A 19,203-nucleotide genomic window follows, 5' to 3' on the forward strand; every position below is an offset into this window, starting at 1 on the left:
TTCTTTAGGATTTCCTGTAAATCGGAAGGATATTCACAGGGCTTAAACATATAAAATACATTAAGGAGAATTATAGTCATGTGGTATAAAACTATTTTTCCAGAACCCTTTGCAGCAGTTTTCTCCTTAGGTTTTCAGTAAAGATTTTGTTTCTCTACCACATGATTAAATAGTAGTAGAGTGCATATCAAAACCACTAACTTGATCTGTTTTTCATGGGTTTAGAAATTCATAACTTAATAACTTTGTATTTGACAGTAACCTTAAATAATGAAAAGTCTTTGTAATAGAATATGTGGGATATGTCTGTAAAGGATTTTTAGTGAATAGAGAATATTTAGTGTTTATTTCCTCATTACACTTTAACTATTTGAATATTTTATTAAATGATCAGTGGACTTGTAGAACCTATTTTATATGTAACCTGATCCAAGATCTTGAAGCCTGTGTTGTTAATTATGTTTGGATGTCATCCTAGTGACCCAGTTTTAAAAATTTAATATCTCGGGACTTCCCTGGTGGCACAGTGGTTAAGAATCTGCCTGCCAATGCAGGGGACACAGGTTCGAGCCCTGGACCGGGAAGATCCCACATGCCGTGGAGCAGCTAAGCCTGTGCGCCACAACTACTGAGCCTGTGCTCTAGAGCCCGCAAGCCACAACTACTGAGGCCATGTGGCACAGCTGCTGAAGGCTGCGCGCCTAGAGCCCATGCTCCGCAACAAGAGAAGCCACGGCAATGAGAAGCCCGTGCACTGTGTAACCCTTGCTTGGTGCAAATAGAGAAAGCCCCGCACACTGCAATGAAGACCCAACGCAGCCATACATACATACATACATACATACATAAAAAAATAAGAAAAAAAGAAAAATGTAATATCTCTTGATAGTTCACAGGCTGCTTTAGGATTTAAGCTTCTGTGTATTCATTTCATTAAAAAATATGATATTCGTATTTATGAATTCAAGATAGGTACTTTATTAATAAAGGTATTTAAAGTATTTTGGGAATAAAATGTGTAATGTCACTAAAATTGTTTTTAAATTATTTTAAGGTGTAACTGACATAAAATTTATGACTTTTAAAATTAACTCCTTGATGTTTTTCAGCTATGCTAAAGCGGCGTTTTGTTTAGAGGAGCTTATGATGACTAATCCACACAACCACTTATACTGTCAGCAGTATGCTGAAGTAAGTATTTTCAAAAACAATTGTATGTGATTTTATTTTTGTTGGTGTGGGTATTATTATGGAACTAAGAATATGTCGTTAACGTTAGGCAAGTATATAAATATGTAAGATGTGATGAAAATTGATTTATGGGAGTAAAATTTTTAATACTATAATGGAAATACTGACTTTTCAGTTAAATGCACTTATTTAAAATAGTGAAATTCTTTGTATTTTTCTAATTGCATACTGTATTCTTTCCTAATTATGAATTATGTCACAGTTATCACCATTTAATGGACTTTAAGGCATTTACAGTGATTACAGTTTTTACATCCATATTCTAGGAAATTCATATTAAGGTCAGTATTTTGGAAAGTAGGAAGTATTTATCTTATTTGATTAACTGTTAAGAATAGCAATACAATTGAATTCTATAAGGTTAAAAGGACTTCATCATTAAGGAAAGTCAGTGCAACTAGGAAAGGACAATTCACTATGAAGTCTAGTTTTATAATACTAGTAATAGAAAATAAAGTTGTGAAGCATTTCGAAGGCAGTTGAAATAGAAATTATACTGCCTTTTTTATATTGGCAGCATTTTTTTATTTTAAAAGCTCAGTGATCTTAATGTTCATAGAATATAATGATTCTGGAGGGTAGGTTATGCTTTAAAGTTTAGATTAGCTTTAACAACTTTAAGATGAATTCTTTTAACATCTTGCATCTGTTTACAGAATATCTGTTTCAATTACTAATGCCTATGGTATGATGAAACATGCTATATTTCAAAGTAGTAAAATAAACAGGTTTCAGCACTCCGTAATTTTTAACAGGTTAAATATACCCAAGGTGGACTTGAAAATCTTGAACTTTCAAGAAAGTATTTTGCACAGGCATTGAAACTGAACAACAGAAATATGAGAGCTTTGTTTGGACTTTACATGGTGAGTTGAGGTGCATGTTTAATGTTATTTTATGAAATGTCATTTAAAGTCCGTTAACCGTCCCAGTTAATCACTTCCCTCTTTTTTTTTTTTGTATTTCATTGATAAGCATATGATTATTTTCCTCTATCCTCTAGTTAATTATGAGCAATAGGTTGTAAGGCAGTTATATTTTTAAATGTTAATATATCCCAGCTATTTGACATTTTATTGTCAATTATCTTTTACTATATCAGAATTTAAATCTGCCTTTATGAAATTAAATAGTAACAGATACAAAGCTATATTATGTATTTCTTTTTTTTTTTTTTTTTTTTTTGCGGTACGTGGGCCTCTCACTGTTGTGGCCTCTCCCGTTGTGGAGCACAGGCTCCGGATGCGCAGGCTCAGTGGCCATGGCTCACGGGCCCAGCCGCTCCGCAGCATGTGGGATCTTCCCGGACTGGGGCACGAATCCGTGTCCCCTGCATCGGCAGGCGGACTCTCAACCACTGCGCCACCAGGGAAGCCCAAAGTGATTTCCTTCTTTTTTGTTTTATTCTTTTTTGTTTTTTTTTGCGGTACGCGGGCCTCTCACTGTTGTGGCCTCTCCCGTTGCGGAGCACAGGCTCCGGACGCGCAGGCTTAGTGGCCATGGCTCACGGGCCCAGCCACTCCGCGGCACGTGGGATCTTCCTGGACCGGGACATGAACTGGTGTCCCCTGCATCGGCAGGCGGACATTCAACCACTGCGCCACCAGGGAAGCCCGTTGTTTTTCTTAATTGTTTTGTTATTCTTGGGTTCATGCCCAACATTTTATTTCTTACCTTAAATTATAATTGTATGAAATATTTTTGAACTATGTTTATAAAAGACATATTAGAAATAAAATCTCTGATGCCAAACTAAAACTTTTTTTATGGTATAGAAAAACAGTGTGGTACGCATGTAATTAAATATTTCTTTTGTTTATGTATGCTAAATGATGAGCTTAGAAAAAGTCAGTTAACAAGAGCTATGGGAAATAGAGGAAGAATTTAATGAACTTCAAATTTATATAAAATGAGCTCCTTTCTACAGTCAGAATGACTAGAAAAATAAACTTCTTTAATAGGCCAGTCCTTTGAAATTTTAATTTATCCTAGTCTTTTCATGGACTTTCGGATGAATATTTTGTTGGAGCTCAGTGAAAAGGATTGATTGCAGAAATGGAGGCAGGAAGAAACGTAAATGAAATCATTTTTAGCAAAGAAATGGCAAAATATAATTAGAAAACAGATTAAAGGGATTTCAAAAAATTTTTTCTGGATTCTACTAGTGCCAATTGTAACAGCTTGTAGGTACAGTATGGTAGCAGTGTCTCTTTTACCAAATAAATACTATTTTTTAAAATAAATAAATTATTAATAATAGTAAAAATACATAGCACTTTATGTGTCAGGTGTTGTTATGAGCTCTCTTTTTTATTTTAAATCATTACATCTTTATATCAACTATTTGAGAAGGTACTATTACTACTACCATTTCACAGAAAATGAAACCAAGGCACAGAGAGTCCTGATTAATTTGCCCAAGGATGGACACAGAGCTGCTAAATGATGCTCAGGCAGTTGACTCCAGAATCATTCTCTTAACTACTGCAATCAGATTTTGGCATATAAATTCCTTAGTGGCAGAGAAGAAGACAGAAGGAAAAAGCATATAACACAGGCTAGGCATTAAAGAAACCACATGGACAGAGCTTCTTAAGATATATTTAAGCATAAGATAAAATTTGTATCTTTCTCTCCCCAGAAATACATACAATTAAAAATAAGAATATGATTTTGAGGGTCTACAGATTCTTGCATGGATCCCAGTTTAACAATCCCTTGTTTAAATACATCTTTAAAAAGGAGATGATGGCTCTAATTGGTTCTTTGGAACATAGTTTGGAAACTCTCAGTGTAGTGAAAAGAGAAATAGGTTGGAAGTGATGATCTCTTTCTACTTGTAAGACTTTCGTTAACTTACTTTGGTTAAGTCAGTTCACTCCTATTGGACTTAATTTTTTTTTCACCTGTTAATGTAGGAAGTTAGACTAAATTATTTTTGAGGTTCCTTATATTAATATTCAGTAATTCTGTAATTCTGACATAGAAAAGTTGAAGTAATTCAGTAATAAGAAATAGCACCAGTAATATCCTACAGTATTTAAGTGATGATGGAATTTTACCTTCAAGGGCTGTGGTAGACAGGTAATAAAATAATTTTAGATATTATTTAAGGTATCCTTTCTCTTCCTACTATCTTGGATTATTCTCCATTTTAAAATATATTTTCATTTCATTTCACTAATTTCATTCAGCTTTATTTTATTTTAAAAATTGTGTTGATACAGTTTTGAAAAACTTTATTATCAGCCCATTGCAATTATGACCCTTACATGTTTTTGATTGTCTTGGCTACATCAAAGGAGTATTGTTTTTGATGTTTCTTTTTTGTTCTTAGTCTGCAAGTCATATTGCTTCTAATCCAAAAGCAAGTGCAAAAACAAAAAAGGACAACATGAAATATGCTAGTTGGGCAGCTAGTCAAATAAACAGAGCTTATCAGGTTAGTATCGATAATTTTATATTATGACAAAGATCAGTTAATGTATTTCTTAGTAGTTGTTTATGTTTCTACAAACTACAAAGCTAGATGTCTATCATTGAACTTTTGTGCTTTTGGGTCTTTATCAAATGTTTTTTACTTTAGTAAAATAGTAACAGGAGTCTGTTACTATTATGATCCCATAATGAGCATTATCATCTCAGTAGTTCTACATTTGGCAAATAAAAAAAAGTAATTGTAAAAATCCAGAAAGGATAAATGATGTATTTCACAGGCAGATTGGGTCTGTGAGTGTATTATTAATCAGAGATATCTCAAATAATAAAAAAAGAGGAAGAAAATCCTAAAAGTAAACTAACAAGACTATATAACAAAGTTTATGTACTCTGTTTACAGTCAGATCTTATCTGAAACATCTCCCCTCATATTTTAGTTTACTGAAGCTCATCCCTAGGAGATTCTTCAGGAAAGACTCATGGAAAAACTCATCTTCTTACATCTTTCATGTTTGTAACTTATCCGTCTATAGTCTTTATATCTGAAGGACAATTTGACTTTTTATACATCCTTTGCTATTAAATACATTTACCTAAGTATTAAGCATATTGTTCCTTTTTTTTTAGGATAAAATATTGCTGTCAACAAGTTTCATGCCATCCTGATTTTCTTTCTCTAATAAGTGACTTGCACTTTTTGTCAGGTTGCCCAAAGGAATTTTTTTCTTTATCTTTAAAATCCAATAGTTTCACTATGATAATGTTTTGTTGATATTCTTGGGTCGGTCTTCCCAAATACACTATAGACCTTTTTAATATTTGGATTCAGTCCTCTTTTAATTTGAGGAAAGTTGCTTTTAGAATTATGATTTTGAATTTTTTTTGCTTGATTCCTTAAGTTTTCTTTTTCAGGTCTCTAACTATAAGTTTATTGGATCTCCTCTCACACTTCCTTTTATGATTCATTTTTTTTTCAAATCTGTCTGTCATTTTCTGTATTTTATTCTCTTCTTTTTTTTCTGGTAATTTATATGTTTCCTCTTCTCTGTTACAGAGAACTCAAATATGACCTCTCTATATATCTAGTCTTTCTTAGAACTAGGTCAGGTTCAGAATGATTTTTCTGGCTGCAGGCCTCCCTGTGTTCTACCCCTACCGGTCTACAGATCTTGAATTTTGAGGTGGTGTTCTCAGTTTTAAATGTTACATTTTGTTGTTGTTGTTTTTTCTTCTGGGATTTTCTGCCTCTGGGCATCACTACCTCCCACCCTCTACTTCTCCCCTTATCTGAACCATCTCTCCCTCTTAACCTCAGTGTTTCTGCCCTGTTAAATTTGGTTTCAGTTTCTGTAGTTTTCTTTCAGTTTGAGGTTTTTTTCCTTTTGGAAGAGGGTGTTTGCTGGGTAATTCAGAGATTTTGAGGTCTTAGACTATTAGATTTGTTTAAGGTCACGTTTGCATGCAGTGTTTTTTTTTTTTTTTTTTGAAGATGTTGGGGGTAGGAGTTTATTAATTTATTTTATTTATTTATTTTTGCTGTGTTGTGTCTTTGTTTCTGTCCGTGGGCTTTCTCTAGTTGTGGCAAGCGAGGGTCACCCTTCATTGCGGTGCGCGGGGCCTCTCACTATCGCGGCCTCTCCTGTTGTGGAGCACAGGCTCCAGATGCGCAGGCTCAGTAGTTGTGGCTCACGGGCTTAGTTGCTCCGCGGCATGTGGGATCCTCCCAGACCAGGGCTCGAACCCGTGTCCCCTGCATTAGCAGGCAGATTCTCAACCACTGCGCCACCAGGGAAGCCCTGCATGCAGTTTTTTATACTTTGATTTGGAGCCTATGAGACTGTCCTAGTTTTGCAAGCCATTGCATCAGTTCATACTTTTTTTTACTTCGGTGGCTTATAGAGTAGTAGGTTGTCCTCTTTTACATCCTGTAGTGCCTACCACATAGCTGTTGAGCTTTTGTAGGTCCTGCTACTGTTGGTGGTATAACAACCTTCTAGGGTTTTGAAGGATTGCCTGCAATATAGTTTTTTTTGAAAGATGTCTTTGTTGGGTTTGTTTCCTCTTATTTTGGTCTTGGTTTTGGCGCTGTTTATTTCTTTGTTTTTGTACTCCTGGTTGGGGAGATTAAAACAATTCAGTGCCCTGTGATCACACCATTTAGTCACTTTTGTGTAGTTTTATTATATATAATAGAGAATGTTGGTTCTGTTGGCATATTGCAAGTCAGAATATCTATAAATATTAGCTAAGCTATGCTTCTTCAAATGGAGTTTGAGATGGCTCGAGGGGTTCCACACAGAGTAAGCTTGGGGGTTGGGGGTTGCGAGGGAGGGAGGGAAAGTTTGTGGTTTAAAAATAAGACTTGGGGGCTTCCCTGGTTATGCAGTGGTTGAGAGTCCACCTGCCGATGCAGGGGACATGGGTTTGTGCCCCGGTCCGGGAAGATCCCACATGCTGCGGAGCAGCTGGGCCCGTGAGCCATGGCCGCTGAGCCTGCGCGTCCGGAGCCTGTGCTCCGCAACGGGAGAGGCCACAACAGTGAGAAGCCCACGTACCGCAAAATAAATAAATAAATAAATAAGACTTGGATAATATGAAAATAATAGTGTGCAAACTACATCATTGTTTTTAAGATATTTTTGAGAAACAACTAGCTGCTCAGAGAGTGCTTTTTTTGACCTGGCATGACTATATTTCTAAAATCAATTTTTATTAAATTATAACATACATGGAAAAATGAACCCAAGTCACAAAGATACATTCCAATGAATTATACAAGTAAATGTATCCAGGTCAATAAATAGAAACATTACAGCACCCCAAAACCTTCCTGGTACCTTCTTTCAAATTCTACTCCTTGTATTCTCCTCAAAAGTACAAATTTATAATCCCATAGTTTTGGCTTTTTTTTTGAAATTTATAGAATCATACAGTATGTATTTATTTTTGTCTGGCCTGTTGCATGATTTATGAGTTTTATCTTTAAGTTTGTAGTTCATTCATTTTCATTGTACTGTAGTCTATTACATGAACATACTATAATTTATTTATTCAGTTTTTTAAAATTTATTTTATTTACTTATTTATATTTGGCTGTGTTGCATCTTCGTCGCTGCTCACGGGCTTTCTCTAATTGTGGCAAGCGGGGGCTACTCTTCTTTGCAGTGTGCGGGCTTCTCATTGTGGTGGCTTTTCTTGTTGCGGAGCACAGGCTCCAGGCACACGGGCTTCAGTAGTTGCAGCACACAGGCTCAGTAGTTGTGGCTCGCGGGCTTTAGAGCACAGGCTCAGTAGTTGTGGTGCATGGGCTTAGTTGCTCCACAGCATGTGGGATCTTCCTGGACTGGGGCTCGAACCTGTGTCCCCTGCATTGGCAGGCGGATTCTCAGCCACTGTGCCACCAGGGAAGCCCCTTTATTCAGTTGTTGATAGGCGTTTGGATTATTTCCTGTTTGGGGCTATTATGAATAATACTACACTGATATTGCTGTACAAGTCTCTTGGTGTATATGTACATGTACTTCTTAGGGGTGTATACCTTTGAGTGGAAATACTGTGTCATAGGATGTATATATATCTAACTGAAGTAGATAAAGCTGGTTTTCCAGATTACTTGTTTATAGTCCCACCAGCAGTCTTTGAGCGTTCTCATAGTTCCACATTTTCACCAACACATCCTTCTGTCAGTTTTTGTAATTATAGTCATTCTGGTGTATGTGTAGTGGTGTCTTCATGGTTTTGTTTTGTATCTCCCTGATGACCAGTGAGGTTGAACACTTTTTCATATGTTTATTGGCTGTTTGGATATCTTCTTTCATGAAGTCTATGTTTTTCATTGGTTTATGACTTTTTATTTTGTTTTTTAGTTTTTTGATTATGGGCCCTTTGTTCATTATATGTGTAGCAGATCTTTTTAACTCCTTAGTTGCAATCACTCTCAAATGATTTTGATGAAGAAAGTTTTGAAGATTATCTTCACCCTAATCGTTCATTTCCTTTATGGTTTGTCTTTTATGTTCTGCTTAAGAAATCATTTGCTACTGATGGTCATAAAGATAATCTTGTGTGTCTTTGGAGTTTTTTTTCTTCTACTTTTCACATTTAGATCCACAATCCATTTGGAACTGATTTTTATGTATTATGTGAAAATAGAGGTCTGTTCCCCCCTGCATAGCTTTCCAGTGTTTCTATCTCTGTATTCTGTCGTGAGTCCCATTCTATGAAAGCTGCTACCTTATAATAGTTGAGAGAGAACACAGATGCGCGAGCCTGTATCGTCTGGCTTCCAAGTTTGGCTCTGACATGTGGCCATGGACAAATTACATACCATCTCTGGGCCTGGCTTTTCATTTGCAAGATGGACATAATAAAAGTTTTCTGAGTATTAAAGGAGTTGATACATACTTTTTACCATATCACAGTAATACACCTTATATTGTGTTTACTAATTGCATGCTGTAAGTTCACTTTATTATGTCTGCTATTTTTATTGCAATTACAATAGCAGTAACAACAATAACAGTTATAATAGCAAACAAAATTTATTATAAGGTAGGTACTTTTCCTGTTTCACAAATGAGGAAATTAAGGCATGAAAGATTAAATAACTTTCTCCAAGGTGATATAACTGGATATGAACAGGAGCGATTTTCAAACCTAGGCAGCCTGACTCCAAGTTTGATGCTCTTAATGGCCACAATATACTGCCTTTATAAAGAGATGTCAGGTATAAATGTTTCTAAAACTGTAATTATAGTTTCCAACTCCCTTCTTAGTTATTTTCTCATGTGAACAAGTGATATCCTACCCTCACTTGTTTCCTTTTTCATTTCAGACCCAAAGCTCTCCGTAGTAACTAAATTTAGAGTTTCATTTTGTTTGTTTGTTTGTTTTTCCTCGTTTTCACTGTCTCTTCAGTAATGCAAGACCAGGCAAGCATGCCCTTCCCTGCCATATGAGATGCACTTTACCATTAGACATGAATCCATCATTTCGATATTTTAAGTCATTGTTCATATATCCAAACCCTATTCGTTAGTAATATTTTCCCTCCCTGCCATTCTCTTAAACAAATTTTTTTAAATTGTCTTATTAGATCCATTCTCTTTTCATAGACTTATTTTGTAAAGTCTCAGTGTTTTTGGAAAGAGCTCTGAGAATATCATCTGTGCTCTTCAGTCTTTGACTTTGGCACCATAAACTCCATAGTATCTAGTGATGTTTTACACATCTTTCCTGAAGGTATGATTTGCCTTTTCTTGACTCTAAGGGAAAGGATAGTATAAGGAATTTTTGTAAGTTTCTGTCATCTTGGATACCACTCCAAAAAGATAACATCTCTCAGTTGATAATGTCAGGTTTCTGTATAGCGGCCTAAAATACCTCTCAATTAGGAATCACCCATCATGCAAAATTTATTTTTGCTTCTAGACACTAGTAACATTTTTTTTGTTTATTTTTGTTTTTGTTTGGCTGCGCTGCGCGGCATGCAGGATCTTAGTTCCCTAACCAGGGATCGAACCTGTGCCGCCTGCAGTAGAAGCGCAGAGTCTTAACCACTGGACCACCAGGGAAGTCCCCGTAACGGGTTTTAAATAAAATCTTTTGTTGCTTTTGAAATTTTCATCTCTATTCTTTTTCTACAGAAGTTGGTGATTTTCTTCATGTGAATCAGATTTCATAAATATTTGTATCTATTGCCTTTTGCTAACATAGTGGTTTAAAATAACGACTTATTTGCTTATGAATCTGTAGGTATCATGTAGGCTTGTGCTCAGTTGAGTAATTCTACAGGTCTATAGTGGACTTATTTTCTTTTCTCCTCTGTGCTAGTGGTTGATGGCCTCACTTAAATGTCTGATGGTTGGCTCTCTGTCAGCTGGGGGTGCTGGGCCTTGTATTTCCCATTTGGCAAGCTAACTTGGACTTATTCACATGATGGTTTCAGGGTTCCAGGAGCAGCAAACAGGCAAACTCCAGAGCCTCTGGTTGTGTCACATATGGCTAATATTCCATTGAGCAAAACAAGTCACATGGTGAACCCAGATACAGGGGATATAATATTTCACCTCTCAATCGGAAGAGAAATATGTGGTCATTTGGCAGTTTATTACACTTTTGTATAACTCCATAGTTCCATCCTTCTGTTTCTGTTTATTTTTCTTTTTATCCACTTTATTGAGGTATAGTTTACATACAATAACATGCACACATTTTAAGTGTATAGTTGAGTTTTGACAAATGTATACTCCTCTCTCACCACTATCCCATTCAAGACATACAGTTTCCATCAGCCCAGGAAGGTCCCCTCTGCCACTTTGTAGTCAGCCCCATTCCACACTGCAGACTAGCACTGATTTGATTTTCATCACTATAAATTAGTTTTGCCTGTACTAGAACTTTATATATAAATGAGATCATAGATTATGTACCCTTTTGTGCATTGCTTCTTTCACTCAGCATGTTTCTGAGATTCATCAATCCACTTCTCCATTTTATTTATCTTATTACTTTGTCCACCCATATTATTTTCCACAAACTGTAAATTTGTGAATTTTAACCCAACTTACTCCAGTTATCACAATGGGTAAATCATTGACCTTTGAATTTGATAAGCAATTTTTTATTATTTGAGTGGTTTTCTGGTTAGTTTTCTTTAAGATCCATCAGGAAATTATGAAAAAAGTTTACTTAAGCAAAATCTGTGTGAAAAATAAAAATGCAGAATTTGTGATTAATGTGGAAAAGTATAATTTTCAGAGACTGACATTTTAGTAATAAATCTCTGGGATCTAATTGAGAACTTTATATATCTAGGCATATAAACAAGTATAAAGTGTATAGTAAGTATTCCTTATTGTAATGTTTTTCTAGGCATTTAAAAATTAGAGAAAATGAGATTTTAAGAACTGCTTTCTGTCTTTGTTTCTACTTAATGAAACAAAATATGGCTACTACTTGCTTTTCAATTAGGTAATTGGTTTAGCATGTTCAGTAGAGGCAGGCAAGTTTGATTAATGCTCATGAAAAACTTTAATGTGAACCTACTCACAGTAATTTTCCAGATAAATGCTTCTTTGGTACTCTGTTAAATTCGTCTGTGCTAGTGATCCATATGTTATTTGTGATTGCAGAGGTGATTCTGTTACTATCCTTTTGGGAAATAGAAAATTAAATCATGATTTGAGGGAAAAATAGGATTCCGGCTTAATCAGTTAAATTGCCATATAATTCTAGAATAGACAAAATAATTGCATGTCAGGTAAAATTTGAAGTGATAGATTTATATTTCCAACTTTCTTTTTATTTGTTCTGACACAAGTTCGTTTGGTTTATTCTAAATTGCACTGGTTGTCAGTAGTGTTGATATACAATCTTAGGTGGTTTTCTAAAATTAGCTAATTTTAAAAATCACAAATTTGTATTTATTATTCTATTACATTTAAATACAAATCAAGAAAAATGCTATATTTTAAAATACTATGATTTCAGCGCTACACAAATTTTTCATTTTTATTTTCCATTTAAAAAATTAGGTGTCCTATTTTGTACCCCTTCCCCCATCCCATCAAAAGCTTTTTCTTAGAATTAGACCTTTAAGTATCTGATTAGGACAATTCCTGTTTACTTTGGGTAGGCAGTAGTAAAAGAAAAGGCTTTCTGTTCTTGGTAAGTCCTTGTGAAAGTGACTCTATCAACTGGGTAATAGGAGTAATAAGCACACTCCACATCCTTTACTCACCAAGGGAAATTATGAAAGGGCAGAGTTTTAAATGTGGTGTTGCTATTGCCATATTTTTAAATTATGGCCTGTATATTCAGCATTTGAATTCCTTAAGTTAATAATGTTTTATGAAAGGCAAAGTGATCTTGATTCTTACAAGAAGCTTTTTCTCTTTCCCTGGCATTTCCTCTAGAAATCCCCTTTAGTTACTCTATCAAATCAAGATTCAACCACAGAAGCTAATGGTTTAGGAAATAGGAGAATCATAATGTTAAGCTGCAGCCAGAGAGGTCAGAGGCAGGTTACCAATTCCTGAAGCCTATTGCTTCTACGATGTTACCTGTGCTTGATCACTTAATCTTTCTCAACAGGTCACAAGAAGTTTGCCAAATTAAGTTAATTACAAAAGAGAAGGAACACATCATAAATCAAGTACTAAGTACCTAAGACAGCATTGATATTTGAAGGAAAGATCAGTCACTTGAAAGTATACTGAGTGCTTAGATGTTAACTTGAAAATACTGTATGTTGCTAATAGAAAATGTTAATACTTTAACCAGGGGAAAAACAGGTAATATAGTTATAATAAACCGTCCCCTTCCTTAACAAGGAATATATAGTTATCTAGTAAATCTGTAGTGTTAAGTCAAACTGATAAATGATGGGAATTGGCAGTCTAGTTAAAAAACTCATTTTGAAACCAGCATGGGGTATTCAACAGTGTTTTCCCCACTTATCATGCACTATATTGAATTTAATACACATGAATTTGCTTTTAAATGTACAAAGATAGTATTTAATGTACTATATTTTGTTTTTATTGTAAAATCCAATCCCAATTTGGTATTATAAAATAAATTATGACTTAATAAACTAAAAATGCGTATTTTAAAACATTTACTTTAATATGTAGCATAGAGTTTTATTTGATAGGTTTTTGCTGCAGAAACATGATATTATCTAGTCAACTAATAAATCTGGGAAATTTTTAAAAATTGCAGCCCACTCTAAGTAGTTTTGGAGAATTCTTGCAACTCTAAAATGTTTGATAACACTTCTTTACATTTGTATTTTACCTTTGTTTGAAATTGTAAAAAGTTGATTAGAGGCCACACAAGTAGTCCACATTCCTACATAAATATAAGCTAAATTTCATTTCTAAATTATGCTTTTTATTTCATAAAGCTTTTCTGGTCTGAAGAGGGAGTACAGTTTGAAAATCATGTTAATGTTTTTATAAGTTATCATACTACTTAAACATTTAAACTGGCCAATTTCACACGGAAATTTTTATATACGTCAGTTGAAGATGAAACCTTAATGAAAATGTCCTTAAAACCCAAATTTTGTTTTTTATTGAAGAAAAAGAACATATCTGATTTCATGCTAGTGATAAAATAGATAATGTTAACTCTCTAACAATTTGAAAGTAAGACTGTGATTTTGAACCTGCCACTGAAATTGAGCCTAATTGCATTTTCTAAAAATTAGTTTGCAGGTCGAAGTAAGAAGGAAACCAAATACTCTCTCAAGGCAGTCGAAGACATGCTGGAAACACTGCAGATCACCCAGTCTTAAGGTTTCAAAAACTCTTTCACATTACATTTCACAACTGTAAAATTGAGCTCACTGGTTTGTGACCTATTTACTAGATGCCCAGTGCTATTTATATACTGATTTTCTGCTAAGAAGGCAGTTGTAAAGAATGTGTTTATATAAACCTAAAAATGCCATTTACTGCTAAGCAGGAAGATGGGGAAAGCCGATGGAAGAGAGATTTGACAAGATTCTTACTGATTGTACATCATTCTTTCCATATCATACATATATAACTGCTTTTAAACCACAATCTGATATAGAAATAACCTTGTTAAATAAACTGATGATTTATTAAACTTGCATATGAAAATTCTAGATTCTTTTTGTTATAGTCAAATAGTGAGTGACTATATTGTTTTAGAACTTGATTTCTAGTTAACTCCTTTTTATTTGTGATAGGAAATACATAGCATATATAGGTGACAGAAGCAACATGCTGGCAAATTATTTTCATTCTTTTTATAGCGTCAGGTTGGGTTTCGCTCTGTATTCCAGTGGGCTATTATTTTATATGCTGTAATGTTATTCTGATAATCTTGATTAAAATATATATCATTCTCCAAAGTTCAGCACTATCTTTTTATAAAATTTTGTTTTGCTATGGGACATAACTGAGATTTTTTTTTACCTATAAAATGGTTTAAGGTTCATGTATGTTATGATATTCAAATTTAACCCTTATGAAAGTAATATTTATCCAACTTTCAACTCTATGTAAAAGGCATAATTTTTAGAGAGCATAGATAATAGGAATGAAGGGGTTTCAGTGGCTTAGTTATTTTTACTTTAGGGAAAAATAAGAATATCTAAACTATCTTTAGAAGCAAATTTTTTACAATTCTCATATCTCATTACTCCTCAGTAATAATAATTAGAATTTCTTCTTCCTTTTTTTCTCTTTTCATAGTGAACAACCATTACACTACCTTTAGCAGTATTTTGCATGTTTCGCAATAGAATAGAAAGAACTTTGAGAGTTAACCACTTTATTCAGACACAAATCAGTTTTTAAAATAGGCAGTTGTTCATTCAGGGCAAATATTGTTAATATTAGTTTGTAATTTATATACATAACTTATATATTACATATAGAAATACATATATAAATTTTAATTAATTAATTACCAACATAATACAGAGACTCCAGCATGCTTGTTATTGCTTTATTTGCACAAATTGGAGATCATGGAAGAATTGACAACCTGGAAGTCTTAAGGAATAAAACTATTGTCAGTATCAGCTTTTTAACCTTTTGAGTTATTCTGTTAGTAAATTATTCTCCACATCTAGTCTAATTCTTTCATTTTGCAGTTTTTTTCATTTTATTTTGCCCTGAGTAATGGGCAGATGTGAAATAACTCTTCCCATATGAAGATAATTCTTATAAATTAATAATTGTTATCACAAGATACACTGTTTTTGCCCATGAATTTAGTGACCATTTTCAACACAATCAGACATTTCAGATTTGTTTGCTATAAAGAAAATAGTGCCCACATATTATTCCACTACCTTTCTTCCCTTTAATCTCCTCCCATGAGTCACTAGCGTAGTGTTTACTTTGGCAGTATTTTTGTAATAAGTAATTTAGTGTCCCTTATAACTGTCAGCCTTTAGTTTCACTTTATTTTTTCTAATTTTAATACCTCCTTGCCAGGAATCTTTTATTTATTAAGTACATTGTTAATGTGTAATAATTTATAAAATTCAATTATATATAATGATAATCTCATTGTGGCAGACAATTGCCCACCCAGCTGCTTTTACCTTCTTCCTTGTTAACAGTATCCTATACTGTTCAGATAGGAGCACAGATCCCTGTTATTCCACGAGGTTTGGACCTTACCCTCAGCCCCAAGGGAAGTATCATGATTGATCTGAAAGAGAAGTGGTTTCATTCCATATGGTCCGTGATATGCCAAGGCAGAACTTTTTGCATTGAAGGAAATATTCCATATTTGTGCTACCTAATGTGGTAGCCACTAGCTGTATGTGGTTATTAAGCACTTGAAATGTAGCCAGGACAACCGAGAAATGGAATTTTTTATTTAATTTTAATTTTAATAGCTGCATGTGACTCATGGCCACCATATTTGAAAGTGCAGATATCCAAAATCTGGGCATGTGGCCTAATTAGGGCTAATGAAATGAACAGAAGCTGTGGGGAAGGGCCTTTCTTTCAAATTAAAAAGTCAAAGTTTTGTAAGCTGAGGCTTTTTGCTTCTTCTGGCCATGAATGCCAACAACAAGCCTGGAGGTATAATAGCCATCTTACAAGCATGAAATAGCAAATATGAGAATTAAAGCTGTATTTCAGAGATGGTTCCATAGAAAGATTATTGGGAGCCTGGGTCCCTGATTGGCTGAACACTTGAACCAACAAGAGCAATTGCTAGCTTCTGCACTAACTAAATGAGAAAAATAAACTCTTGATTGTTAAGCCATTGTTTTTATTTTTTGTTACTTTAGCCATATATGTTTCTGACTAATATATCCATCATACAGCTTTTTTTTTTAAGATGCAAAACTCTTATCTTAGACATGATAGGGATGCTATTTTAGAATTTAGTGATTTAAAATTAAGTAGATAATTACATGTAACAAAAGAAGTAGTATCTTGTTCCAACTCAGCACCTAGTATTTAAGCCAACAGAGGTGAGAAAAAGGCATATTTAGAGTGTCTTTAATCGTGAGGATAATATTGACTTGGGAACAGAGGAGGGAGGACGTAGAAAAAGTTGAAATGGAAAATCAATGTTTCAATATGTTGGAAGCATACAATTTTTATTATCAAATATTTAGAAGAATTTTTTTTCTTTAATGTTATAATCCCTTTATTCTCAAAGTAACATTTAAATTCAAAGAACTATAGTAGGAGTGTAGGAGGGGCTTTAGAGAGATTTAGTTGTTCTGCATTTTAGGATGAGGAAGTGAGGTTCTGAGAAATTAAGCTCTTCTGTGACAGAGCAGGTAATTGCACCAGGATGTCAGGCATTCCCAAGTCAGTGCTCCTTCTAGCATATTCTAAGGCATATGTCTAGTCTCTGATAGGTTGTTCCTTGACAAAAATGAGAGCCAGATATATCTAAGGGACATTGCTTGTTAGCAGAGCAAGGACTAGAATTCTGATTTTCTGGCTTGTAAAAGAATTTTTTAATGGAATAATGAAGTCAGAATTTCAGTTTTAATTAAATTGAATTTAAACAAAATTACCCATTAAAGATGTTACTTCATTTATAGTTAATGTGAGAAGTATTTCAAACTATTTAGAACTATTTCAAACCTCTTTCACTTTGAACCTGTAATTTATCCTATCTCTCTTCTCATTCTTGGCAAGTAACCTCTTTTATAGGCTGAATTGTGTCTTCCCCAAAATTTCATATTTGAAGTTCTAAGCCCTGGTGCCTCTGAATGTGACTTTATTTGGAGATTGAGTCTTTAAAGTGGTCATTAAGTAAAATTAGGTCATATTGGTGAGCCCTAATTCAATATGATTGATATCTTTATAAGGAGAGATTAGGACACAGACATACAGCGGAAGGACCGTGAGAAGACGAAGAGAAGATGTCCATCTACAAGATAAGGAGAGTTTCCTCAGAAGAAACCAACCCTGCTGACACCTTGATCTTGGACTTCTGGCCTTTAGAACTGTGATGAAATAAATTTCTGTTGTTTTAAGACACCCAGTCCTCTGTGTACTTTATTAAGGCAGCCCTAGTTAACTAACAAGGCTCTCTTACTGTTTCACAGAGAAAAAGAGAAGTTATGAGATAAAAACATACCCAGTATGACATTCTTGTGCCCAAATTCACCTCTTTTCCTCTTAGAGTAAAAGAAATTGGCCCTACCCTTTTCTGAGCTATTTCCCACCACTGTTTTCCTCATTTTTTATGCTTTAGCCATACTTTAGCTTCATGAATTTGCCACACTCCCTTCCTGACTTCTCAAAACTTCGTCTTTTCTTCACATTTGTCCTTAAACTATTTTTTTCTTCATTACCTCTTCTCTTTTTTATTTCAACTAGATTCTTCCTGTTAACACTAAAATATGCTCAGTTTGCTACCACTTTTTAAAACATCTTCCTTCATTTCCACAGTCCCACTCCAGCCACTACCCATTTTTCTCTTTTTACAGCCAAATTTCCTCACTTGTCTAAACTCATGTCTGTTTTCCCATTCTTTAAATTGCTCCAGTCTGGCATTCCCTTCACCCCCTGCATTGTTCCTTTGAAATAGTTTAGTTCCATGTCACCAATCTAATGGACATGTTCAGTCTTTTAAGTCATGCCATGTTCCATCAATTTTATGCTCTATGATACACCTCAAATCTATCCACTCTTCTCCATTTCTATTGCCACCACTACCCTACACCAAGCTACCATTACCGACTCCTAGACTACAACAGTGGCTAGAGAGCATCTTCACTTCCCCTGCTCCATTCTTCACTACAATTAGAATGTGACAAAACATCACTAATAATGCCTTTTTACCCTCCCCCTCTTTAAAACTCTTCAGTTGTTTCCCATTTGTTGCCTTAAATATGACCTTTGAGGTTCTATATGCTGTCAGAACCAGGAAGGAAGATTCAGATTTTCTTAACTGTAAACTGTCGTCCTCTACTCTTCCCCTTTGTTTCTGAATTTAGCTACACTTAAATTCAATGGCCTTGTTATGCTTCCTTCTACAAACTTGGTACTTGTTGTTCCCTCTCTATAAAACAAAGCCTTCCTTAACTCATCTTTCAGAGGTCACACCCCTCTTTTTTTTTTTCCTACTGTATTTTAAAGACAATGTCTTATTTTAAAATACTTTAAGACTCACAAGAAGTTGCAAAAGCAATACAGAGAATTCCCATGTACTGGTAAACTTCTCCCTTTTATCTTATGTAACCTTAGTACATTGTTAAACCAGGAAATTGACATTGCAGCAGTATTATTAACTCAGGTACAGACTGTATTTAGATTTCACAGTTTTTACATGCCTTTTTTTTCTTTTCTGTTTATGAAGTGTTACATAATGTAGATTCATTTTACCATCACCACAATCAGGATATAGAATGTATATCACAAAGGAACTTCTTCTTGCTGCTCCTTATTAGGTTACATGTTACATCCTCATCTAACTCTAATGCCTGCTGTCCACTGATTTGTTTCTCTCTTGCTATAATTTTCTCACTGTAAAAATGTTATATCA

General features: G+C 34.5%; 1 protein-coding gene across 2 annotated transcripts in view; it reads left to right on the forward strand.

Annotated features, from left to right (window-relative positions):
• EMC2 (ER membrane protein complex subunit 2) overlaps positions 1-17,693 on the forward strand; it is a 52,394-nt gene extending 34,701 nt beyond the window's left edge. The window contains exons 8-12 of one of the 2 annotated variants that reach the window (XM_027131606.1): positions 1,110-1,191; positions 2,007-2,117; positions 4,589-4,693; positions 13,904-13,991; positions 17,522-17,693. In XM_027131606.1, coding sequence (XP_026987407.1) covers positions 1,110-1,191; positions 2,007-2,117; positions 4,589-4,693; positions 13,904-13,990 — 385 coding nt within the window. In that variant the 3' untranslated portion in view covers position 13,991; positions 17,522-17,693. The remainder of the gene's footprint in view (positions 1-1,109; positions 1,192-2,006; positions 2,118-4,588; positions 4,694-13,903; positions 13,992-17,521) is intronic. The other variant, XM_027131607.1, reaches the window with a different exon arrangement.
• The last annotated feature ends 1,510 nt before the right edge of the window (positions 17,694-19,203 follow it).

This window comes from Aethalodelphis obliquidens, unplaced genomic scaffold, assembly GCF_003676395.1.
Source record: "Aethalodelphis obliquidens isolate GAN/ISIS:26980383/991018 unplaced genomic scaffold, ASM367639v1 scaffold39, whole genome shotgun sequence".
Taxonomy (NCBI): Eukaryota; Metazoa; Chordata; class Mammalia; order Artiodactyla; family Delphinidae; genus Aethalodelphis; species Aethalodelphis obliquidens.